This window comes from Lacerta agilis, chromosome 10, assembly GCF_009819535.1.
Source record: "Lacerta agilis isolate rLacAgi1 chromosome 10, rLacAgi1.pri, whole genome shotgun sequence".
NCBI classification, from domain to species: domain Eukaryota; kingdom Metazoa; phylum Chordata; class Lepidosauria; order Squamata; family Lacertidae; genus Lacerta; species Lacerta agilis.
In genome coordinates this window covers 63,130,043-63,156,206 of record NC_046321.1, presented here as the reverse complement: position 1 = coordinate 63,156,206, position 26,164 = coordinate 63,130,043, and the positions used below count along the sequence as shown (strand labels likewise).

The following is a 26,164-nucleotide window of genomic DNA, read 5'->3' as shown; positions in this document are numbered from 1 at the left end:
AGGTACCCCTGAGAAATAGAGACATCACATTCTGCTTTGTATTCTACAAACAGAACCTTAGAACGTAATCCTAAACAAATGTGTGCTCAGAAAGAGTCCCATTGCACTCAGTGATGCTTACTCCAGAGCTGTCTTTCCCATTGGGCTTACTGACGCCCAGCGAGTGGCTTTGCCGGCGGCCTCCCCTTTCCCTCCTGCATGCCTGCCAGCTGCGCCCCGCCAACCATAAGGCTGGCGGACATGCAGCTTCCTTCCCAAGCCCCTGTGGGAGGAGAGCGATCCGCACAGAGGCTTGGGGAAAGGTCGACAACACTAGGAAATGGGGTGGAGGGGTGAGGCACCAGAGGGATCTTTGCACCACGGCACCGGATATGCTTAAGACTGCCCTCGCTTACTCTCATGTAAATAAGTTTAGGATTGCAGCCATAATTGTCTTCCAAATTCATATCAAGTTTTTTTTCTTATTTTCTTGTTTTCTTTCTTTCTTTCTTTCTCTTTCTTTCTTTCTTTCTTTCTTTTTCTTCTTGTTTTCAGTTACGTACATTGGGATAAAATTAGGACACAAATACAGTTGTGCATGTGTCCTCCTCACTTAGAAGCTAGGAGCCAGTTTTGCTATATCTGTAATGATCTTTCCATTTCCCAAGTAATTTAGATACAAATTTACCAAATAATGTTAATCAAGAATACTATGTAAAAAGAGAAATTAGAGTCCGAGACACCTGTAGCATAAGATAAATATTTTCTTCTAGTGCAAAGTTAATTGTTTCAATGATAAATATGCTTTTAATATTGGTTCCGGTTTGCCAGAGTTCACAGATACAATAAATTCAATATCCTTCCTTCATGAAGCAAGCCTGCGCATAGCCTGGTGAAAAAAAAAAAAAAAAAAAAAAGAATGTGAGAAAAATTATTTCTGAAATGACCGTCTGATTTTCAAAACTCTTACAATATTACATACTTATACTATATTGTATACTTGTACTATATTACAAACATATGATTTCCCCCAAAGAATCCAGTAAAAAGTCTCTGTTAGATATTCCTATTAAACCTGCTTAAGTTTGTGACGTACATTAGCCTTTAATTACTCTATGAATGTAAGAACTATCTCCAGAAACATCCCTGTAAGCAGCTCCATAGAAGTGAACAGAAGATATGTAGAAGCTCCTAGAAGATCATGGCCTCTGAGATGAATGAGCTATTTTAGACAAGCCATAAATCCAGAGTCATTTTCCTTACCCAGTTGACAAAATGAAACCTCAAGGTCATTTACCGGTATGTATGACCAAAGCAATACTGCAACCAGCTAGCATTCCCTTGGTGTGTTTACTAAACAGGCCCTGTATGTTTTATCACCATTTTATGTAAAAAAGGGGGGGGAATACTTATGCTTTGTACTAAAGTAAAACATACCTCTTCCTGAACATCAAGCTCTTCATTCTGGTTTGTTTCTGTAAATTCTATTGGTTCCTTTGACTCCTGCATTAATGAAATCTGGACCAAAATGTTAAAGAGTTGTTATGAATGTGTAGACAGGAAATGTACCACAATACAGTTGATTAAGGAACTAAATATAAATCTTGGATATACTTTTCATTAGTTATTTAATCGTATAAATATATTGCATCACAAATCCAGAGGCATCCTGAATGATTTGCAAGAAAAACACAAAATACAGAAGAATTTCAGTAAAACAATACAAATATAAAATAGTGAAAGAGTTCACCCAAAGAAAAATAATAAAAAGCAATCACTGAAGCCTTCAGATGAAGTTATTAGGAGCTCTGATGTCATATATTTTTATTCCCTAAATATGACTTTGCTGACCTGGTTAAGTTTGCAGAAAAATCAATAATGCCAAATGATGAATCCATTTTCATGATTTCTAAAAATATCAGTTAGCTATGGGTGAAGTCTAAGGGATTCATTTATTTAAAAAAACAACAACACCAAGTTGAATCCAAGGTTTTGGAGACAGCAATAACAAACAATATTGAAGTAGCTTGCGATGACAATACTATCAATGGTATGTCCATTGTAATTGAATTGTAGTTGAATTGAGGCCAACTAGAAGAAAATATTACAGAATGAGGAAGGATTCCTCATAAATGTTTGAAATGTACCATCTGGAGTAGATAGATAAGTTTTGTGACCTTCTTATACAAAGCACACATTTATCGTACAAACACTTTGCACATTTTTAGGTAAGCCAGGTATAGGTTTTAAAAATAAATAACAACTAATATTTTCTTTGTTGAACAAGCCTAGTTCCTTGTGGGTTTTGGCCTTTCCTATAAAGCAAGGTTTATTTAAAGTGGCTTGGATTCAAAGTTATGAATAAAAAGACATTTGCACTCATGCAAGGTGGGAGTCCTTGAAAACTGAGGACTCCCACCTTGCATGAGTGCAAATGTCAATTTTTCCTGTAGCAGATGCCCCTGGCCAGACCCCTTGCTGCCCTGAAGGGTCCTCCGATTCAAAGGACAAGGTTTAGAGGGGCAATGCGAGGAGGAGGTAAGAAACCTTTGTTCTATGAATGGAGCTCTACTCACAAAAGTTAGGCTACAAGCCAGTACACATAAATTAATGAAAACAAAGTTATGTTTGCTGCCTACCTTTTCAAATATAGGATCCTGGATGTCTCTCTGCATGCTCTGATTCTGTATGTGGAGCACGGCATCATGTACAGTCAGGAAAAACATATCCTTTTGAATGGTATCATCAAAAAATGCACAGTGGTCCAGTGTTTTGATAATGTGCTCTGAAGAGTTGAAAACAGCAACAGCAACCAAATAAAAAGCAAATTGCATACTCAGATCTACCCCAACATCACTGTGTGCACAATCTATTCATTTTTTTTCCTTTTTAGCAAAATTATAAGTTCACAGCTAACCTCCCCCCGTAAAAATAAATAACCAACCAACCAACCAACAAATAAACAAACATAGCCCTGTGCTGTCAAAATTATAAATAATAGCTCTCATAGTATTTTCAGGATATTCATCAAGCTGTTTTTACTGTATTTTATTAAACTCAAACAAAAGCCACAACCAAAGACCCAAAAGAAATGTGCTTCTACAGCATATAATACAGTAATACATACAGATTAGTAAGTAAGTTGGTCTTTACAGGACCCTTATACAAATCTTTCCATAGAAAAATAAGCATATATAGTACACTCGCAACTTACATGCATTTAACTTGTGTACATTCAATTTTACACAACTGGCAATAAAAAAAAAAATTCCCAGGGGGAAAACTTTGGCAATCCCACTTGCCTTTGCACATAATGTGTGCTGACTATGCAATATGTGGTTTTGGCTTTAGGCGCTATCCCTGGAACAGAATTCCCATGCAAGTTGAGAGCTTACTGTATGGTCAAAACCCTAATCTGTATTGCAGGGTCTATCTCCTTAATGGTTATTTTCCCAATGAGCTTAGTTGTTAAGTTCCAAAATTCAGTTAGTATCAGGCATTTCCAGCAAAGGTGCATGTGTGTGCCTCTGACACTGATCCCTTTCCAACAGTCAGGATAGGCTGCAGACATTGTGTGCATGATCTGTATGGGGCTGCAGATCCCCATGTGCGACAGTCAGTGTATCTGCTATTTTGTCCCATGGTGGGTAAAGATAAAGGGACCCCTGACCATTAGGTCCAGTCGCGGATGACTCTGGGGTTGTGGTGCTCATCTCGCTTTATTGGCCAAGGGAGCCAGCGTACAACTTCCGGGTCATGTGGCCAGCATGACTAAGCTGCTTCTGGTGAACCAGAGCAGTGCACGGAAACGCTGTTTACCTTCCCGCTGGAGTGGTACCTATTTATCTACTTGCACTTTGACGTGCTTTCGAAATGCTAGATTGGCAGGAGCAGGGACCAAGCAACAGGGAGCTCACCCCATCGCGGGGATTCGAACCGCCAACCTTGTGATTGGCAAGCCCTAGGCTCTGTGGTTTAGACTACAGCACTACCCACATCCATCCCATGGTGGGTACCCTTTGGTAAATAGCAGATTGAAGATTATTTTAATCAGGAAAACATCAGATGGGAAAGAAGTAACCCTGGTCATTTCTCACTGCCTTGGTCCTGGTTGGATTCTGCCTCTCCCCATAAACAGTTGGCTGCTAGCAATTTTTTCAAAACAACAGGAGATCCAACCGCATATTTCCTGACTTCATGTCTAATTTGGTTCTGAGAGAGAAAATATACCTTTCCAAGCTAGCATTGCACCAGTCCCTAATAGAGGCTGTCTCTTTGTTTGCTTTCTGTTGGTTTATCATTAACATGCTGTTCACTCCAACAAGGTCTGCAAAATACTCGGCAATTATGCAGAATCTTGAGGAAACCCACACCTCTCTATTATATGAATCTGCATCTGCCAAGTCAAGCTTTTAGTCCAACTGGTCCACTACTTACTCCAACTGTCAGAAGTACTAAGTGGTCTCAGGCAAGAGTACCTTCCCAGCCTTGCCATATGAGTCCTTTCTAAACCAGTCTTTTCTACCAGGAATTGCTATGCCAATGATGGTGGATGCAAAGCATGCGCTCTGCTACGCAGCCTCTGCACTTTGTTTGCTACTCTGAATGAACGCAGTCCATTATTAGCAAATGGATTGATATCTGTTTACCTAAATGTGATGCGATGTACACTCTCACATCAATTCTTTCAAATTCTTTGACGATCTGAAAAGAAAAAAGGTTGGGGTTATCTTAAATGTGTTCTCAATGGCATTTTTTTATAAGTACCGGTAGCCTGTTTCTAGAACTGATTGACACCACATTTGAGCCCATAGTTAGTGTAGAACAAAATATGGCTCTCCTTAATAGACAGTGGTGTCTATTAGGGCCATGCAGGCAATTAGGCTTGTTCAATTGTGTGCCCAATTCACAACTGTATGAATGGTCTTTTAAAAAGTAAACAGCAGTTGTGGGGACCATACCTCAACTGGAAAGGATAGCTTTTCCTCCATTGCAAATTGCAGGTGGAAGGAGACAGTTACTGTGCATGAAGTTTACAGTGGGGGACAAAGAGTTTAAGCCCCTTACTCCTTCTCATAGTCACAAATTGGGGTCCAGGCCCCACACACATGCTATTTACAATTTTTATAAAATGTACTAGCTGACCCGGCCATGCGTTGCTGTGGCTCATTTTGTGAAATGGAAAAGGAAGATGTAAAAGAGAAAGCACATGCCTCCCCACAGCTTATCCTGAAGAACTTCTGCCTGCCTCCTCTCCATCTTTGCCCCCGTTTTCGCCTGCCTCCCCACAGCTTCTCCTGTTGAACTTCCGCCTGCCTCCTCTCCATATTTCCCATTTTTGCCTGCCTCCCCACAGCTTCTCCTGTTGAACTTCACCTGCCTACTCTCCGTCTCCCCCCCCCCGCTTTCGCCTGCCTCACCACAGCTTCTCCTTTTGAACTCCTGTGGTGTGACTTGTTCGTCACCCCCGCACTCTCCCTGGTCACCCCGAAACTCTGTTGCTTACTGTTGTATAATTGCAAATGGCTCAGCCTGAGGCAAGGAGTTGTCTTTGCGGCGGCAGTTGAAGTGTGTTCCAGCCACTCCCCCGCCAGCAGCCTATTGGCTGAGCTGACCTCAAGTTCTGCTCCCCCTCCCTCCCTGTCTGTTGTTCTGTAGTGTGCTGCGTTTTACATCCACTGGAGGGCGCTGTGTTTTTTGTACAAAATTTCATTTTTAGGTTTGATAGGTGTGGTTTTTCTTCAATGTAAGTACATAAGATCCTTCCCATATGCCCAAGGAATGTTGTGTCCAAATTGAAACAGAATCGGTCAAGCGGTTACGGAGCAAGACTGACGCATTCACGCACCCAGCTTCACCATTTTTATATATATAGATGATTGCTTTCTTTGACACCATCACCACCACTATCTGCTGGTTCTCCTGTTTCATCCCATGCAGGTCACTAAAGTATTAAGGCAACTAACTACTCCGCAGCAACAGCAAAGGCACTCAGGAGCAATTGCGCTATTGGCTGTAGTGCATCTCACCATTCCACAGGTCAACAGGAGCACTAACTATTTCAGCCAGAAAAACCCACATATTGCACATGAATCACAGAATGATCTAGCAATCCCATAAATTCAAATTATTATGTTCTTTAAAACTTTCTTTTTATAGTAAGGTGATAAAATATTCTTACTGTTTTCATAACTCTCACTGCTACTACATCCATGAAAGATACAGCTCCAAAGTCAAAAATCAGACTGTGAAGAGACACTTTGGGAACATTGACTTTGACCGGGAGTTCTGCATTCCAGTCCACCTGGATTTCTACTTCTCTAGTTGGAACATCAAGATCTTCAGGATCTTCTGGGTCCTCATCAAATTCAAATGCTTCATTAGTCCTACCGGAATCGCTGATGATACCATTCTGATTAAAAAAAATTGCATAGTTTATTCAGCACAGTTCTGATTAACAAACAAAACTGTAGACTCCCCCCACCCTAATAAAATATTTTAAACTGACTTTCAAGTTTTCTTTATATATGACCCAATTGGGCATTTGCTTTTTTGGGAATCAATATTGAAGCCAAAATTATTTAACTGTCATATTGTGTTTATGCGTATAGACACATATCATACACACAATTGCATAAAAGAATTACATTTGCTATACTGCATGCCAGGAAAAAAGGAAAACAAATCATTGGGCTGTTTCCAACATAAGTAAGTCTTCATTGACTTAAATTCATTGATTCCAGTGGGCCTCCTCTAAGCATGACAGAAACAACCTGTTGTTTACACAAACAAGCAAACATCAAATTCTGTGCCCAGAAAAAAAATATGGAGATATAAATGTTTAAATTCTCAGGAACACAGATCCTTCACTGTATTCCAGTCTGCACTATGCTATGTGCACAGGTAGATGAGCACAATCTTGCCTCTATTCCATCAGTCAACGAATTGCCATTGGACCAGATTCCACTCTTGAACCAGCCAGTAAAGTTGAGGTTTCTGATCCGATCCCTTGCCAGGGTACCACAACTCTAGGTTAGAAAAGGGACTTCTCCTCTTCTATTTGACCTCCATCCACAGCTCAGTTAGTTGGGTCTTGAGGATCTGGGCTAGCTACATATGTGTCTAACACTGTAATCCTATGGTCACATATCTGGGAGCAGAAATGGATAGGACCGAGTTACCTTCTAGCTCTGATCCTAGGATCTCTAATTTAACCTGATTGCCTGACACTTGCTTGCTCCAGCTCTTGTAGCACTTTAGCAATGCTCTCTGTCTGTCTGTCTGTCTGTCTGTCTGTCTGTCTGTCCTTCTGTCTCTGTTCATTCTGCCAGAACTCACTGTTTTTCTGCCCAAGGGAAGCATAGTGATAGATACAGTAGATGTTGTCCAGAAACAGAGTCAGTTTCTCTCAGACGACACTCCATTTTTATACCATCAGAAACCACTAGCATAGGTTATGCTATGGTTACCAGTTTTTTTTTCAGTGAATCTGGGGAGACCTTTTTTTGGAAGCTAAGTAGCAACAGGGAATCAGTAGTGGAGATGGTGAGGCAAAAGACCCTGGGCCCAAGCACACATGCATATTGTATAAAGGTGCAAAGCCCTTCTTTCGTACCCTGTGAAACATAAATGCACAGAGTTTTTAGAAAACTGGGCAACGCCCGCCCGCAACTCCCGAACCTCCACCGATCAGTCAAAACAAAGGGGGAAGGGGGCAGGAGATCTGTACTGCCGGACATCCCCGGTTCCCCTTTGGCAGTGGCGGTGGCAGCGGCAGCCTCAGCAGCCCAGAGCCAGCCTGGTAGCGCAGTTGGCTCTGGCTGGCTTCAGGAGCTGCTCACTGCCCACTGCCCTGGCACCCACCAATTTTCCTATCCGGAAGTGTCACGGCAGCAAGCAGCTCCTGAAGCCAACCAGAGCCAACTGCGCTGCCAGGCTGGCTCCAGTCTGCTGAGGCTGCTGCTGCCACATTTCCCGGGGACAGATTTGCAAATCTGGGGACATTCTGGGGACAGAATTTGTCCAGGGACAGATTTGCAAATCCAGGGACTGTCCCCAGGAACCGGGGACGTTTGGTAACCCTAGGTTATACTAGTCATAGAGCATCTTCCTAGCAAGATCAAATTTCTGATCCAACACCTCCCATTTAGATTTCCTGTTTCCTGTTACAAATATTAATTTCATGCTGCATTCTTGCTGCATAAACAAAATAGGGAGGCAGATACAAAACCAGCGCTTATATTTCAGGCCCGATGTTTATGTTAAACCCCTCTGAACCATGGATTAAAGAGGGAATAATGATACTTTACTTTGGTCGCTTTCAATTTTCCCTTCTTGATTAGCTTCTGTATCTTCCTCAGAGCCTTTAGCCTCTTGTTATATACCCGCATGGCATCAAATCCCACCTGCAGAAAGCAGAATTGAACAAATATATTCTATTATTTACCATATTTTCTCATGTGTTTGAGTAAAAAATGAGTAAGACGTTATATTTTTTGAGTAAAAAATGAGGGGTTGTCTTATACATACATACATACATACATACATACATAATTTTATTTGTATGCTGCCTCTCCACAGTTCAAACCGTGCTCAAGGCAACTTACAATATGAAAAAAAACCTAACTACAACATAACAAAGGTAGTCACAATGAGATCTATAATAAAGATACAAAAAACCCCAGCAATAAATACTAAATACAAGGGGTCATCTTATACATGGGGCAATCTCCAAAAAAATAAAAGTTCAACAAAAAAAATAAGTGTTGTCTTATACATGGGGGCGTCTTAGAAAAATACGGTAAATATATATTTTATAACAAAATACACAATATAATATGTATTTTATCTCTATGTATGTATTACTTTATTCTGAAATATGCACTTTTATATGCATTTTGGTACATTTTTGAGCTGAGGAACTATATCATATAAATTCACAGATGTGTGAAGTCTGAAAGATAATTAAGTGCTAATCGCTATATTAGTCTGAGATGGGTGAATTAGGTCATTTTGCTTAAGATGCAGGCCAAATGAAATTCTCCTCCATCCATACTTGGATGGTGGCCGCTGCACATAGGAAGTGTTCAGAAATATCACAGACTACTCACAGTGGATTTGATGCTGCTTCTCAAGCCATCAATGTTAGCATAAAAGATTGGACTTGAAAATTTGAGAATCTTCACTCCTTCTGGTTCAACAACCTGTTACAGAAACCATTTTTCAGTTGAAACGAGCATGAATTTGTGTGGGTGTTTCTGACTTTCTGCTAGTGCTGGGCTGCTAAATTGATTCCTTTCCCCTTTTGATCCCTTTTAACCACTCTGTTAACATTATTACGGTATTTCCCTGACAGCCTACCTTACACCTCTGTCTACACGGGCTCCTGGAATACCATAGATCTCTTCTCAGAGGTCTGTTGCAAAGTCATCAGGCACAGTTTTAACCACTGAAAGGTTACCAGAAACTGGGGGGATGGGTCCATTTAGGGGGTGGGTTGGCCATTCCATCACAGTTGCTCATACAAAAAAGTGTACTTTATTGCAGAATAAGGATTCTAAGTATTTAAATAATGAGGGCACCCCCCACAACTCTTTATGCAGGGAATATAGACGTTTCTCCACTCAAATCACAAATCATGGTGCAAAAAAGTTGATGCAAGCAATACAACTTCATCTTTCGCAACAATGCCCATCCTTTAGCCCTCTAGATGGATATACTATCACTGCATTTCTACCCCATCCAGCAAGACTTCCCTTCCTCGCTATAATACTTGAACAATCAAACAATTGCCATCCTATTGCTGCAGGATAAAGACTAATAAACCTCCAAGCAACTCTTTAAAAAAAAATCTGATGAAATATTAACTTGTTGGAAAGTCTTACATTTTTGTATTCTTTGATGTTCTTATATAGGTCTGTGCCAGGAATGCTGCCAAGGCTACCCCAGGAAGGACTGACAAAAACAAAACAAAACATTGATCAAAGTACATAACCTAATGTTAAATTAATGTATTATACAGAACAGTTTGTTGCAAGTAAACATTGGCTGAACTGCTATTAATTACTTAATCTGTAAACTAGATAGCAAGACACGGAAAGTATATAAAAAGAAAACTCCTTACATGTGAATTGACAAGGACTTACTTATTTTAGTGGTGGAATGGTTCTTAAACCTGATTATATGAGGACAACTATTCTGGTTTGCTTGTTGTTTGTGGACTACCATGTTGTCTTACTTTACAGCCAGCTATGAGGGAGGATCACGAAACACTTTAGAATTAAAGCTCAACCAGGGCATTGATCTTCTGTGACCATGATCCAATTTGTTTGCACAAAACAGGCAGAGCAGCACACATGTTTCTTGAGTCTTTTTTTTTTTGCCCCAGTTTACACCTGTAGCGAAATCAAGTGGTAACACTTCCCCTAGATTCTTCCACTTCAGATAGGTGTTTGAATGCTAACCCATAAAAAAACAGGATTTATACCCTTCTCACGGACACACAAATTTTCTTTGTTGTTATTATTTTTACAAATTATTCACCCCAAGATCCCAGGTCAGGTTGCAACAAATATAAGTCAATATTATTAAAACAGTTGGAAACAACTTAAAATGCAATTTGTTGCAGTAGAGAAGTATTAAAGAAACAAAACTCCTCACCATCATCTAAAAGTAGAAAAACTGAGAAAAAATCTTCTCAAAGATACAGAAAGGTGACTTTGATTCTGCAAAATGCATAAACTGTGCCCTAATACTCGGCTTTATTTGCACAGCTCAGAGTTTCTTCAAAACAGTTCCCCACAACCTGGTACCCTCCAGCTTGAACTCCAATCTGCCCAGTCCAAACCAGTGCAGTGAATGGTCTTGGATGATGGGAGTTGTAGTCCCAACAGGCACCACATTGAGAAGCCTGGTTTAAAGCCATATGCCTGGCTGAAGAAGTATTCAATTTGTAATTGTAAAATGAGAAGTGGTGTCATGTTTCTGTGCCCCTTAGGAGAACATCAAACCACTGGTATTTACATAATAATAAGTTATCAATTAACCGGACAGTATAATTTTTGCCATGAAGGAAGTGTGCTTTCCTGAGCTCCATGGTGGGAATCTAACACGATCCACACTGACAACTCAAACATCCAAGTTCAGGATCCTTCAACAATTAACTATTAATTTTACCATAATTCTCAGTCTTTATCTCGAATAATACTTTCCCCGGCATCCTCCACAACACTAGAGCCACTTCAAGTTTCCAAAGTGTGTGTCAAAGCAAATGAACTCATTTGTTGACTTCCACTCCTTTGACACCCCCTGAACTTTCTTTGAGCTAGCCTAAGTGTGAACTGCTTTAAATTCTATTCACTCCCCCAAATGCTCCATTTACATTGGAGATGGGGAACTTGTGGTCCTAACAGGTGTTGCTGGACTCCAGTTTCCAGGCAGCATAGTCAACAATGAGGGGTGATAGTAGTTTTGAGCCACAACACCTGCTCCACGTCATAAGCAGAATATGTTAACAATTATTTCCTTCTTAGCTAATCAGCTAGGTTTTCCCCAGATTCCTTATCTGCACCATATGCTATCTTTTCCTGCATGTATCAATGTGCAACAAATATGTGTGTGAGCAACAGTTCTGACACTGATAAAAATAATGCTTAGCTAGAAATGTAAAAAGGGAGGCTGTTCACACATTGGGAGCCTTACAAAGTTCAAGAAAGCACAGGGTACCACAACAGGAATTCTTAAACAAGAGCAGCCAATGCAGTGGAACAGTGCAGGGCGGCTGCTCTCTCAACAGCAGTAGCATCGCCAACTACCAGGATGGGTCAGGGTGGCAGCAAGAACAGAGCTGTGCAGCACTGCCAGAGTTCTGAACTGGCTTTGCCGATGCAGCTGTGCTGCCCCAACCTTACCACCACCTTGCCTTGCCCTGATACAAACACCTCTGGTACTAAAATGAATCTGTTATGCATCACAGTCGGTCATTTATCTAGAATGTAGAAGTCCATTGTAGCCTCCAGGAGCACTTGAAAGAAGACTACAGGTCAACAGCAGTGCCAGAACGGAACAGAACTGCCTATGCTTTATTCCAACTGCAGCTTACTGTGGTTTTGACTCAGACTATTTACAGCCTGTTGGCCTAGTTCTGTCTACATTGTTCCATATTATCATATCTATTTATGCATTTTTCTATTTTCTATTTTATCATTCGTAATGGGCTATGTGGAAGCAATTTTAGCCGTGTGCGGTGTGATTTGTATTTCATGTTCCTTTTCCAATTTTAAAACTAGTGACACTGTTCGCTTGCAATAGCAGAACAATAGTAACTTGTGTCACTCTTCTTCTTTTGTATTCATTTATTTACTTGTCTTATTGGGAGTGCAATGGCAGAAACTGCCCCTGCCTATATAATAAAAGGTAAAGGCCCCCTGACAGTTAAGTCCAGCCACAGACGACTCTGGGGTTGCGGCGCTCATCTCGCTTTACTGGCAGAGGGAGCTGACATTTGTCCGCAGTCAGTTTTTCCGGGTCATGTGGCCAGCATGACTAGGCCGCTTCTGGCGCAACGGAACACTGAAACCAGAGTAGTGCACAGAAATGCCGTTTACCTTCCCACTGGAGTGGTACCTATTTATCTACTTGCACTTTGACGTGCTTTCGAACTGCTAGGTTGGCAGGAGCTGGGACCGAGCAACAGGAGCTCATCCCATCGCGGGGATTCGAACCGCAGACCTTCCGACTGGCAAGCCCTAGGCTCAGTGGTTTAGATCACAGCGCCACCCGTGTCCCTGCCTATATAATAGTTACTTACAATTGAACTCTCAGGACAACCGTCAGCAGTGCAAACACCAGACCAGCGAGTAAACCCAAGTCTAGTCCCAGAATGATGGAAGCTATACATGTGAAAACCCAGATCATCTGGAAAAGAAAACACAAGAAAAGTTAGACCAATCCCATTAGTAGACAAGGTGATTCCAGCCAGCCACCGAAAGCAGACTTTTGTAGAGCAGAGAAATGGGAAGATGTGAGGAAGCATCTGGGGCTGCCTATCATATGGGAGGAAATTCCACAGGCATGGCAGGGAGTTTTATTTCAGAGGGAACATGCAAACCATGCTGCATCTAATAATAATAATAATAATAATAATAATAATAATAATAATAATAATAGATCCCTCCATAAAGAAATCAACCATGTTAGCAGAAAGGATTCTAATCTAGCCTTCTTACTAATTGGTTGTTTTTCTGTGTGTAGTGAATTTTGTTTTATTCAAAGGAGTCCTGGGAATCTCTCAGTGCCATGCCTAGCCTTGACTTGTAGTCAGGCACTGACTCATTAGAGGACAAATTGGACCTCCCATTGACTGATCTAACAGAGTCTGCCATCACCAATTCTGAAAATCCTTAGAGTTTGTAAGAGTTTGTAAGGAATCTCTCTGGATCTTATTGACGGACCCTCGGGATGGATTCCAACCCATTGCTGCTCCAGCCCTGCTACACACAGACATCCCCTGCTGCAGTAGGACAATCAACTGTTGCGGCTCAAGTACTGCTGCACCACACCAGTGAGAACTAGGTCTATGTAGGAACATCAGAAGAAGAAGCCACAGGAAATTGTTTGTCTCCTGAATCCTCAATGATTTGGAAACCTGACATAGTAACCAGTGTGGACATTATCTCCCCCGCCCCCCAAATGACTTGAGATTCTTAATTATTTATTTATTGTGAATTAAAATGAAAAGCAAAGGGTGAGCATTTAATTCAAAATATGGGTTGATGGGTCACAAGTTAAAGGACTCACCGCATCTGCCTTGCTCTGCCTCCACAGACGGGGTACATCAAATATTTGCATGAACATCCCTTTTAAGTTGGCAATGACCACGGCTGCCAACACAGACTGCAAAGAAATAAAGACACATTAACCTGTATTGTTCAAGGAAAACACAGGCAGCATGTGTATTTGCATGTCAGCCTTTGTGTGTGAGCAGGAACAGGAAGATAACGGGAATGCTTTCTGTTTATCAGGAAGTGGACTAAAACATTACTTAAGTTTATGCGCCCAAATACTGTGTGATAATACGAAGTACAATACAGTAATAAAATACTGGTACCTTCTGCAAAGGTTCAAGCAGTTTCCCCAAAGCTACAATGGCAATCAGTACGATTCCAGCTGAAATTATTCCAGCAACCTGAAAAAGATGTTTTAGATAATAAGGAAATAGAGTTTCTATAATGTATGTTGTTTGTATAACAGCCTTTAGTAGGCTATTTATTCTTATTATGGATTGTGGGTGGTTGTTGTTGTTGTTTGGAGGAGGGGAAGCACAGGGACAATTTCAAAAGCAATTCAGTTACCATAAGCAAGTTTTTACCTAAGTGGTACAGTGATAATAATAATAATAATAAATTTTTATTTATACCCCGCCCTTCCCAGCCAAAAATCGGGCTCAGGGCGGCTAACACTAAAATCACAGCAAAAACATAAACACAATCAATTTAAAATAACAGATTAAAATACAAATTTAAAAATTCAATATTAAAACTGCAGTCTCATTTTCAAATAACCCACTAATAAAAGAATGAAGCATAAATATCAAACAGAAACCAACCCAAAGGCCAGGTGGAACAGCTCCGTCTTGCAGGCCCTGCGGAAAGATGCCAAATCCCGCAGGGTCCTGGTCTCTTGTGATAGACTGTTCCACCAAGTCGGGGCCAATACTGAGAAGGCCCTGGCCCTAGTTGAGGCCAACCTAGCATCTTTGTTGCTCAGGACCTCCAAAAGATTATTATTTGAGGACCTTAAGGTGGTAGGTAATTTTTAAAAAGTGGATGTTTTTAAAATTTTCTTTCATAGGGATATGCCAAATGCACACAACAGAGTCTTGTGTGCATTTTAATGTCCTTCCTACATGCAGCTGCTTTATTTTTAAAGTACTACGGACTGACTGTGAATGTGAACTTGCCGCCATCTGGTTACTCCTCCAAAAGACCCAGCTTGCTACTTGGGAAGGGCGGCCCCCACAAACTTCCATTTTAATCCCCCTGAAGCTACATACTCACTTAATACCTGAGTGATCAACGAAGCATTCAGATGACTGCCCCTCTGACATCGCTGAATTTAATCTGGGCTCAGGTATATTATTTACTTATTTATCTATTGAGTTTCCTATTGCATGCAAGTTAAGGTAATACCATTCAGGTGCTATAGTCTCCTCTTAGTGTGCCCCCTTAGTTTTATGTCAGAGAAGTTAGTGTCCAGGAAGTCCATGAAACGTTTGGCTTTCCGTTCAAAAATGCCGCCCACAAAATTAGTAACAAGGAGATTTTGAAGAATCACTGTGTCCTAAGCAATACATGGATTAAAAAGGTAAAGGACCCCGGACAGTTAAGTCAAGTCACAAACGACTCTGGGGTTGCGGCGCTGATCTCGCTTTACTGGCTGAGGGAGCTGACATTTGTCCACAGTTTTTCCGGGTCATGTGGCCAGCATGTTTTTCCGGGTTATGTGGCGAAACCAGAGCAGCGCACAGAAACGCCATTTACCTTCCCACCTGTGCGGTACCTATTTATCTACTTGCTCTTTGATGTGCTTTCGAACTGCTAGGTTGGCAGGAGCTGGGACCAAGCAAATGGGAGCTCACCCCGTCACGGGAATTCGAACTGCTGACCTTCCGATCGGCAAGCCCTAGGCTCAGTAGTTTAGACCACAGCGCCACCCATGTCCAAAATATATGGATTAGAATAGTCTTTATTGTTTATTTTGATCAAGCGGAATTACCTGGGTTTTCCCACCAGTGCTTTCTTGGACGGCTGTGCGGGACAGAGCAGTGGTGGCAACGAAGCAAGAGAAGGCCCCTGAAAAAATATTGCTGATCCCAAAGGCAATAAATTCCTAGAGGATTAGAAGATATTGGTGTTAAGACAAAAAAAATTCCTAAGAAAAAAACTTTCTCCTACACATAAATATTATTTTGAACTGTAAATTTGGAAGGAGTAGATCCAATTTCAAAACTGAATCAAATGAAGTTGTAGCTGAACTTTTATGGTACATTTGAGGTGCAGTAATTTTTCTTAACAGTGTGGAATTATGGAACAATTTCCTTTTTAGGACTTGACCAATGACAGAGCTCTGTAGGCTGCCATTGGTCTGTAGCTGTTCCTGGAAATAGACATATAAATGTAAAGGTACAGCTGCTAAAGAAGAAACAATGAGAAGAAGAGTAAAAGAAAACCCAATTGGCTTAAGAAAAACAATATGCTTTGGCAATTCCAATTGTTTAATTTGTACTTTCCCTAGTTCCAGATACCATATATTGAATATTGCAATAGAAATAGCCTTCATACTATCTCAGATATGCATTCTTATATACTTCTCAAAAAAATAAAGCAAAGATAAATGCTCCATTAGAAATCTGGTTCAAGCAGAATCATCTTTTAAAAAGGGAGAAATAAATACTTCTTCCTAGCAGCTAATGTGAAAGTGAATTGGATAAAATGACAGGGCAACCTGGGGTGGAGCAATTCCCCTATGAGGAACCGATGCAGCGTTTGTGTGATTTTTTTAGTTTAGAGAAAAGACGATTAAGTGGTGACATGACTGAAGTTTATGAAGTTATACAGGTGAAACTCAAAAAATTAGAATATCGTGGAGAGGTTCATTTCCTTCAGTAATTCAACTTAAAAGGTGAAACTAACATATGAGATAGACTCATGGCATGCAAAGTGAGATATGTCAAGCCTTTATTTGTTATAATTTTGATGATTATGGCGCACAGCTGATGAGAACCCCAAATTAACAATTTCAACTTTGGGGTTTTCATCAACTATTCACCATAATCATCACAATTATAACAAATATCTCGCTTTGCATATCTCGCTTTGCATGTCATGAGTCTATCTCATATATTAAACTCCAGTAGCTAATGAAAACAATTGCTTACATAAATGGACTTATCCACGATATTCTAATTTTTCCAGTTTCACCTGTACATGGCATGGGAAAGTGGATAGAAGAAAAGGTTATCCCTCCTTCATGGCACTAGAAATCATGGATATTGAATAAAGCTGAATGTTGGAAGATTTGGGGGCAAGCAAAATAATGTACTTCTTCATGCAGCAAATAGTTATACTATGGAACTCTCTCCCACAGGAGGCGGAGATGGTCATGGACTTGGCTGGCTTCTAAAGAGGATTGGACAAATAATACAGAGTTGGGGGAGGGCTCAACATGGGTCTGTTATTGGTACCAATTCCATGTTGCTCTCAGATCTAGTTCCATCCTTGATGAGAAACACTGACGCCATCTGTGGGGGAGCCCTGGGTGCCTGAGCATACACAAAAGTTTGTTGGGACCTTCCTGAAGCTGTGATGTTTCCCACTGGGCCTTCCAGAGGCTGCTGTGTGTCCCATTGGGCCTCTTCCTGCCGCATGACATCACACACATGCCATGCACGTGATGTCATAGGTGCGCGCCGGGCAACTCACAAAGTGAGGCAGAATCAGGCGCGCCTTATGGGAAATAGTTTATTACTCATTTAAATCTGAGAATTGAATTACTTGTTTTCCTAATATATCCACTAAGTAACTTTACCTATAAACACCCCCCACAAAGGCTGAAAAATATTAAGTGTACTCTTCTCCATAAATAAGATTCAGCTTTCACTTCACAGTTGATAAAAAGTACTTTGGTTTCACATACCTGATTTCCATCAATAGCATAGTCGTATTTGGTTGCATACACTTTGCCCACAGACACAGCTATTGCATAAGCAACAATGGCAATGGAAAAGGCAGATGCTATCATGTCCCCAAACATGCTGACCGCTGGAGGTTCGGGAGGCAAAAATCTATATAAAAAAGGGGAGAAATATTTCTGTGCATTTGTGTTTTTTCTATAAATACTAAGACAACTATGACTAACAAATTATTATGATGGCACTTTTCGACTCTATAATGAAACAATTTGGGAAGGTGGAGATGTAACCCATTGGTGTTTCTCCCTACAGTAAACAGAAAACGTTCACTTGTTACTATTAAAAGCTGAGCCATTAGTGTGTACTTGAAATGTAGCTTCCCACTGACTTTATATATATATATATATCAACAATCTGCACTCACCCACTAGGAATAGATTTAACAATGCCTGCATTGTACTTTTTCTCCAGGTCAACACCATATGAAATGCCAGCGGCGACTATCGTCTATAATAAAAAGAAATAACATTATGTTGTTGTTATGAGTTTGGGGTGTTACACTGAGTGCCAGACCCCTCTCATCCCTGGATCCAGCAAGTGTTAATCAAGGCTTCTAATTCTTGGAATAGCCAAACTAGCTTCCTGAAAAGGCAATAGTCTGGGTGATGAGCCATTACAGTGGATTAAGGGGATTAAGGTGCTCGGTGCGAGATGGCAAGTGGGTGGGGCCCCCTCTGTGAGCTGGAGAGAGAGTCAGAGAAACATTTGAGAGCAATGTCTGATTTCTCTTTGAATCCAAGGCTGCAGCTATGGGAGAACCAAGACCCTTTCGGGGTGTTAATATGAAAATAAACCATATATCATAAAGACACCGCAGTCTCCACTGTGCCTCATTCCCAAAGGAAATGCAAACCCTGGGTAAGCACTTAGGACCCTTGGAATCTCACACCGCTTGGAGATTGGGGTGGATTGCAACACTATGAACAGAGAAAACAGATATTGTTCTCCTGTCAATCAAATCCATTGAGCTTAAAGTAGTTGGCTTACCACAATCACTTCTATAGGAATAGGAACAGGGATCTTGTGTCTGAACCGATCGTTTATTTCCTTGACTACCATACAAATAACGATAGTCAGCAGGCCAGCAATGAGATCGGCAATGTTGGTGAGTCCAATATTTTTAAATATATCAATAAGGGTCTAAAAATAAAAAAGACAAAGTGAAATGCTACCATTCAGTTTGAATAAACCACATTCTCAGTCTAAGGTCTGGTCTGCACTATTCACTTAAAGCTATTCAGTATATTAACCAGTTATGACTTCCCTGGGAAGAGTGATTGGTTGTCAAACCACTCTGTGAACTCTGTGAGAGAAACAGGGGTCTCCTAACAACTCTCAGTATCCTTAACAAACTAGGGCCCCCCCCAATATTTTTTAAGGGAAAGCCATGACTGTGGTATTATACCACCCTAAATGAAATAGTGCAGATGGGACCCAAGAAACAATAACAATTACAGGTTCAGGGAAGCTCAGAAACTAATATCTGACAGCTACTAATATCTACAGCTGCAAATACTAAAAGAAAACAAGAGCCAAGGCTGCAACCCTATACCTGGGAGTAAGACTCCTTGAAATCAGTTTACTTCTTAGAAGACAAGTATGTGATTGTGCTGTGAATCTCTTGCGTTTATATGAGTGTGTTTATCACCTTATATACTAATAGCAAACTTATTATTTGTGTATGGGTGAGACCAAAGCACAAGCAAGTGGTATCACAGTCTTGGGGGGCAAGCGCAAGGCTTGCAGAAGTACGAAAGAAAATTAGGAGGGGGGAATGTAAGACAAAGAACCCCATAAAACTGTTCAATGAGGACTGAGCATGCTCAGTTGGCAGAGGGCAAAGTGGCACGGCAGGTTGACCAGAATCCCGAAGACGAGCACTTCAAAATGCAAGATTGTGCTGCAGGGTCCCACTTGTATCAAGTAACAGCAAACTCAGGTCCAAAAAAACAACAACAAATGGTTGCGTAGCCAAAAACATATCAACATGTTTGAGAAGTCCTAAAGTCTGAAGTAGAAGAAAAAATATTCAAGGGAGCAAAACCAAAACTAAACCCAAAACAGCTAAGGAGGAATGAGCATGCTCATTGGCCACAGAATGATGACTACCTGTTACGGGAGGCATAGAAAACGGGAGGGAGGGGGAATGTAGTGGAGCACCCTGAAAGAAGATATGGCTGGCTGAAGAACTCCACGCTGCAGGCATTTTGTTGCCAGCCCCACTTGTATATAAATGCATGCAGTGATCTAATAGCTAAATTAACAACCACTTGGCTGAAACACTAGCTCCAACAGTCTCCTCCCTCAGCTGTCATCTATAGCAGCCATTCCATCAGGTCAAGCACAACCCCCAGCTCAGCAAGACACACTTACATAGATTATGGAAAGGATCCCATTGTAGTTTTGGGTTGGGACATTTAAGACTATCTTCAGCTGTGAAACAAACACTTGAAATGCTGCAGCAGTTGTAAAACCCCCAACCAGTGGATCAGCAAGATATCGCACAATAAAACCAATCTGAAGAAATCCGAACACTAGCTGGAAAAAGAAGAAGCGCAGAATGCCGTTAGTTTTATGAACAGTTAGAAAGCATTAGAGTAGCCCACAATTTTAACAATTCAGGATTTAGCCACCTAACATAGAGTGATCAATACTCTTATGTTGTCTTAATCTCTTAGCTCCAATTTATGCAATTTATTTATTTATTTGTATTCTGTTGTATAAAAACAGTAAGAATTAGCACTAAATAAACAGCAAATTTTTTTAAACAATACATAAAACTAGCAGCATGGAATTTTCTCACCATTTAAAAATTGAAGGTCTAGGAAAATATCAAGGTTTTCACATGGTACCCAAGACAATCAAGTGGGTGCCAGGCAGAAAGACTCTCAAAACTGGGGTGCCACAACTAAGAAGGTCCTGTAACCCACATTGGCTCACCCAGGGGAGAGCCTCGAATTATCATCTCAGTACATGGGCAAGCTGAAGAAAAGATTCTTCCACGTATCCTGGTCTCAACTTGTGTAGGACTTAAGAGTAAGTACCAGGATGACCAGCTGTATGGATTTACATGAAGGCCTTGCTTGTTGTTTTTAAATAGATTTTCAATAACTATTAGTTCTTTTCTCTTTTAATGGTCTGGCTTTCCCACCTTTAAAATGATCGTACTGAAATGCAAGAAGGCTAAAAAGCCTTTTTTTTTCCTGGCTGCAGGAGACAAGATACAAAATGCAAAGCTTTAATCCCATGACATAGGTAAAGGTAAAGGGACCCCTGACCATTAGGTCCAGTCGTGTCCGACTCTGGGGTTGCGGCGCTCATCTCACGTTACTGGCTGAGGGAGCCGGCATACAGCTTCCGGGTCATGTGGCCAGCATGACAAAGCGGCTTCTGGTGAACCAGAGCAGCGCACGGAAACACCGTTTATCTTCCCGCCGGAGCGGTACCTATTTATCTACTTGCACTTTTGACGTGCTTTTGAACTGCTAGGTGGGCAGGAGCTGGGACCGAGCAACAGGAGCTCACCCCATCGCGGGGATTCGAACCTCTGACCTTCTGATCAGCAAGCCCTAGGCTCTGCGGTTTAACCCACAGTGCCATAAAAGGATACAAATGCTTGGTATTCCCAAACTGTGGAGAATAATAAATGTGAGGCAAGGAAACTTGCATTCTACTTTATTATTTGAATACATTTTGGCTCTAGCTGAGGAAAATAGTGAGTGTTTAGCATGAAGCTGTTTCTTCTATTATTTCATCAGTTCTTTCATAAAGTATAAAAGCAGCAACATTTGAGACAGTTTTATCCAATCAGCATTACCTGGAGAATGCCAACCAAAAAAGTGATGGTGCTGGCAATAATAACTCTCTCTGCATCTCTTGATGCGATATCTATAACTGTTTGGTTCAGTCCTGTCATGTTACTGCTGACCATGTGGAATTTTTCATCAGGCGCCATGCTCAGTACTACTGAGCCCACCATCAAACTGACCACTGGAAAAGGTCCTGTTGGGAATAATTTTATATATTTTACATAGCATTTCTTAACAGTGTGCTTCAAATGGCTAACAATAAAACAACAAAATTAGCTTAAAATGTAGAAACACTAAATTAGAATAATAGAATCATAGAGTTGGAAGAGACCACAAGGGCCATCCAGTCCAACCCCCTGCCAAGCAGGAAACACCATCAAAGCATTCCTGACAGATGGCTGTCAAGCCTCCGCTTAAAGACCTCCAAAGAAGGAGACTCCACCACACTCCTTGGCAGCAAATTCCACTGTCAAACAGCTCTTACTGTCAGGAAGTTCTTCCTAATGTTTAGGTGAATTTTTTTTTCTTGTAGTTTGAATCCATTGCTCCGTGTCCGCTTCTCTGGATCAGCAGAAAACAACCTTTCACCCTCCTCTATATGACATCCTTTTATATATTTGAACATGGCTATCATGTCACTCCTTAACCTTCTCTTCTCCAGGCTAAACATACCCAGCTCCCTAAGCTGTTCCTCATAAGGCATAATTTCCAGGCCTTTGACCATTTTGGTTGCCCTCCTCTGGACATGTTCCAGCTTGTCAGTATCCTTCTTGAACTGTGGTGCCCAGAACTGGACACAGTATTCCAGGTGAGGTCTGACCAGAGCGGAATACAGTGGTACTATTACTTCCCTTGATCTAGATGCTATACTCCTATTGATGCAGCCCAGAATTGCATTGGCTTTTTTAGCTGCTGCATCACACTGTTGACTCATGTCAAGTTTATACTAAACATCCAAAGCAATATAAAACCAATGTTTTGTGAGATCCAGTGCCGAGGACCTTCTGGTGGTTCCCTCACTGCAAGATGGCAGGGCGCCTTCTAAGTAGAGGCGCCTGCCCTGTGGAACGCCATCCCATCAGATGTCAAGGAAATAAGCAACTACCCTACTTCTAAAAGACATTTGAAGGCAGCCCTGTTTAGGGAAGTTTTAAATGTTTAATCCTGTATGTGTTTTTAATGTTTGATTGGGAGCCGCCCAGAGTGGCTGGGGAAACGCAGCCAGATGGGCACGGTATAAATATATTATTATTATTATTATTATTATTATTATTATTATTATTATTATTAATGTTTTGTCAGTTTAAACAATTAGGGTGCTGCTCAGTGTTAGCCATACACAGTGCAGACCCCTTGAAATTAATGGACTTGAGTTGTCAATTGATTTCAATGGGTCTACTTGGTGAATGGCTAACATTGTCCATCACCCAAAGCTACCACAGGGGAAAAAATGATTTAAGATCCAGCTTGTCATACACATCATAAACTAGAGTCCTTGAGAGTGTATATTTTCTGCATTATTGTCACAGCTGTCTGTCATCTAGAATTAGCAATTAATACGTTGAAGTCATCATGCTGAGTTTAAAGTGCTTAACTATTACATTTGGACCTGTGTGAACCTAAGTGAATCAAACTGGCATTGAACCTGATGTTTTGTAAAGAGCTCTGCTAAGGAGCTGTACAAGCAAAATAAGAGATTACATAGGTACATATAATGTAGGCATCAAAGCTATTTCCAGTACTCATGGCAGAAAGATAGCTCAGTTGGTAGAGCATGAGACTCTTAATCTCAGGTTCGTAGGTTCGAGCGCCACATTGGGCAAACATATTTCTGCATTTTGGGGGTTGGACTAGATGACCCTTGTGGTCCCTTGCTACTCTACAGTCCTACATTTTGTGGGAAAATATGGATAAGTATAAAGCTCTACTCAAACACAATAAGAAGATGCCACCATAAAAGCATGTTAGTAAACTGGTTCCACTAAAACTACTGTCTGAGATACTCCAATACCTTTGAATAAGTTTAGCATTCTGGAATTAATAGTTGGCCAATAGTAACATGAGAAATATACAATTACCAACTGAGATGTGTCTTGATGTTCCCAAGAAGAAGTATGTCAGGATGGGGAAAAAAGCAGAGTAGAGACCATATCCAACGGGAACTGCAACCAGTAGTGCATATGCCAAGCCTGAAATGATAGAAAATAAAGTACAGTATTGTATTGACTAATCTTACAATAGATGCTTTTGATATCTACATCAAGTAGTACCTTTCTACACAGGTATTATTGACGTCTGTATTCCACATGTTAAACAAAGTTCCATGTGCTGTTCATGTTTTGTAGCACATGATTTGCGAGTTAGCCAGATTTTCAGCTGGATCCTAACTTATTTTGTTCCAAATGAAGTTGCAGCCTTGAACCTTTCCAGATTGCTGACAAGTCTTTAAAAAATTGGTTACATAAATCAGGGCGGTGACCCACAACTGCAAGACAGAGTTTAGGCAACTGCATTACATTCTAATCCCCACCCCGTAATAACAGTAGGAGAAAGACTGGATCTCTCTTACCTTGTAAAGTAGCCACAAGTCCTGTACTGACCCCAGAAATTATATCGCTGATGAGCCATTCCTTCACTCTGTACTTAGGCAGCCATTCCAAAATAGGGAACAAGGTCTTGGTTATCTGAATGGCTTTTCTTCTTGAACAGCTGCCAAGGACAAAATGTTAAATTGCTCGAGTCACTGTGAAATGCACCTGCTCCCCTGCCATGGCCCACCCTCATTTGATCCAGGATTCTTTAAGTTCTTAAGTGTCACCTGCCCCCTGCACCCCGCCACCAAACCGTGATGTATGGCAGCCGGTCAGTCACCTGCAAGTTTTCTGGACTCGTTCCCGGAGTGTTTTGGGCACCACCAATTTCCTCTCATTCTCCTCTTGGAAAGTAGGCTCATTGTACACGGGCCGGGACACCACATAGCGACTGAGATCCGGGAGGGCTCCATCACCTCCACCACCACCACCTGCAGCCATGTCCCTGCCCTGCCTACAGGTGGAAACAATGAAGGAGAAGGACAACGTCCCCTAAGCACACGGTCTCCAGAGGCAGCCAGCCATCAAGGACAGCATGCCCTGCAAACTTCGCCCACACCTGGAAAAGCCAGGTGAAGCCGGCCTCTGGCAACACAAGCATCTTCCCAGGGGATGGAGCTTCAGAAACGGCCTGCTCCTGCTCCTCTTCAGGGACCCTCCAGCCAGCCTCTCCCTTCTGGTCAAGGGAGCCCCATTCTTTTGCTCTGAATGCCCTCTGACACCCCCCAAAAGACACACCCCCCAAACTCCTCAATCTGGTCACTAAGGCCTCTGCTTCTTTTTATTTTATTTTCTAAAAGCCAGAACATTCTGCACTTCTGTGTGGGGAGAAAGAACAGTCTGAGCAACTTCTCCACATGGAGAGACACGGGAGAGCCCTTCTGACGATATTCTGGCGCCTCTTCCTTTAAGGAAAGGGCCAGGGGGGGGGGAAAGCAAATTCTTTTTTCTCTACTTGGGAGATAAGCTCCCGGACAACTTTCTTTCTTTCTTTCTTTCTTTCTTTCTTTCTTTCTTTCTTTCTTTCTTTCTTTTTCTTTCATCCCCACGGCCCCTTTCTTGCGTGTCAACGTGTGCTAGCCTCCCTCCCTCACCGTGCGCCAGAGTCTAGCCTAGACCCGTCTCCCCCTAACTGGAGTCCCCAGCTGCTTTGGGACTACAGTTCCCATCATCCCTGACCGCTGCTTTCGCTAGCTGGGTATGACGGGAGTTGCAGTCCAGCCGCAGAGCACCACGGCCTCCGCCCCGCGCGCTCCATTCGCTCCCCTTCGCATCCCGCCAAGCCTTCGCTAACCGCGTCAGCTGCTCCCGCGCGCTCCGTTCCCACCGCTCGCCACAACTCGCTGCCTCTTCGCCTCAGCCAGGCTCTTGCGCGCCAAGGCAGCGCCGCTGTCCGGGTCCTGAAGCGCCGAACGATTCTCCTCAGAAGTTCTTCTCTTTCTCCTTCTCCTTCTTGCCTTTGAAAGAAATATGGGAGCGCACCTCCTTCTCCTCACCTGCGCTCGCCCCCAGAGCCCCAGCTTTGGCCAAGGCGTGGGACCCGCCCGCAGCATTTATACAGCCAGCCCAGCCTCAGCCGCTTAGCCTTTATTTACAGGCAAACAGAGCCGATGTGACAGGTTGCCTCGCTGGCCGCCTCCCTCCCTCCTTTGCCTCCCGTTACCTGTTTCCCATTCTCAACCCCGTGAACCTTTGAAGCGGAGCTGAATGAGCAGCCTCAGGGACATGAGTTTCAATGCCCCTGATGTGTTCCAAAGTTAAGCTCTGGGCTGGCCCATATCATTCATTCATTTTCAAAAATAAAAAAGCTGTGCCACCATGTTTTAAAAAACCAAGGAAGTCATGGCAGCAAACAGCGTTCATAAAACAAGAACAAAACACATCACAGATCACTAGGTCGGATTAATACATTGAGATAGCTGGATCCACAGGAGCCAACTCCTCCCCCCCCAAAAAAATAAGGGGATGGGGGGAGTTGATGGACATTGGTATATGTGTGCCACATCATGTGACTGATTGTGTGGATTAACTGAGGC

General features: G+C 41.9%; 1 protein-coding gene across 1 annotated transcript; it reads right to left on the bottom strand.

Moving 5' to 3' along the window:
- Positions 1-499: 499 nt before the first annotated feature.
- SLC26A4 (solute carrier family 26 member 4) lies at positions 500-25,561 on the bottom strand. Its single transcript, XM_033162962.1, has 21 exons — positions 25,423-25,561; positions 24,409-24,582; positions 24,107-24,246; positions 23,616-23,726; positions 21,546-21,730; positions 20,102-20,266; positions 18,716-18,868; positions 18,093-18,175; positions 17,674-17,821; positions 15,754-15,867; positions 14,087-14,164; positions 13,777-13,872; positions 12,788-12,894; positions 9,864-9,933; positions 9,090-9,182; positions 8,289-8,384; positions 6,161-6,391; positions 4,629-4,683; positions 2,619-2,764; positions 1,417-1,497; positions 500-868 (listed from the first exon to the last, which is right to left on the bottom strand). Exons 2-21 carry the CDS (start codon positions 24,567-24,569, stop codon positions 845-847), a joined length of 2,337 nt encoding a protein of 778 aa, XP_033018853.1. The 5' UTR covers positions 24,570-24,582; positions 25,423-25,561; the 3' UTR covers positions 500-844.
- Between the last annotated feature and the right edge of the window lie 603 nt (positions 25,562-26,164).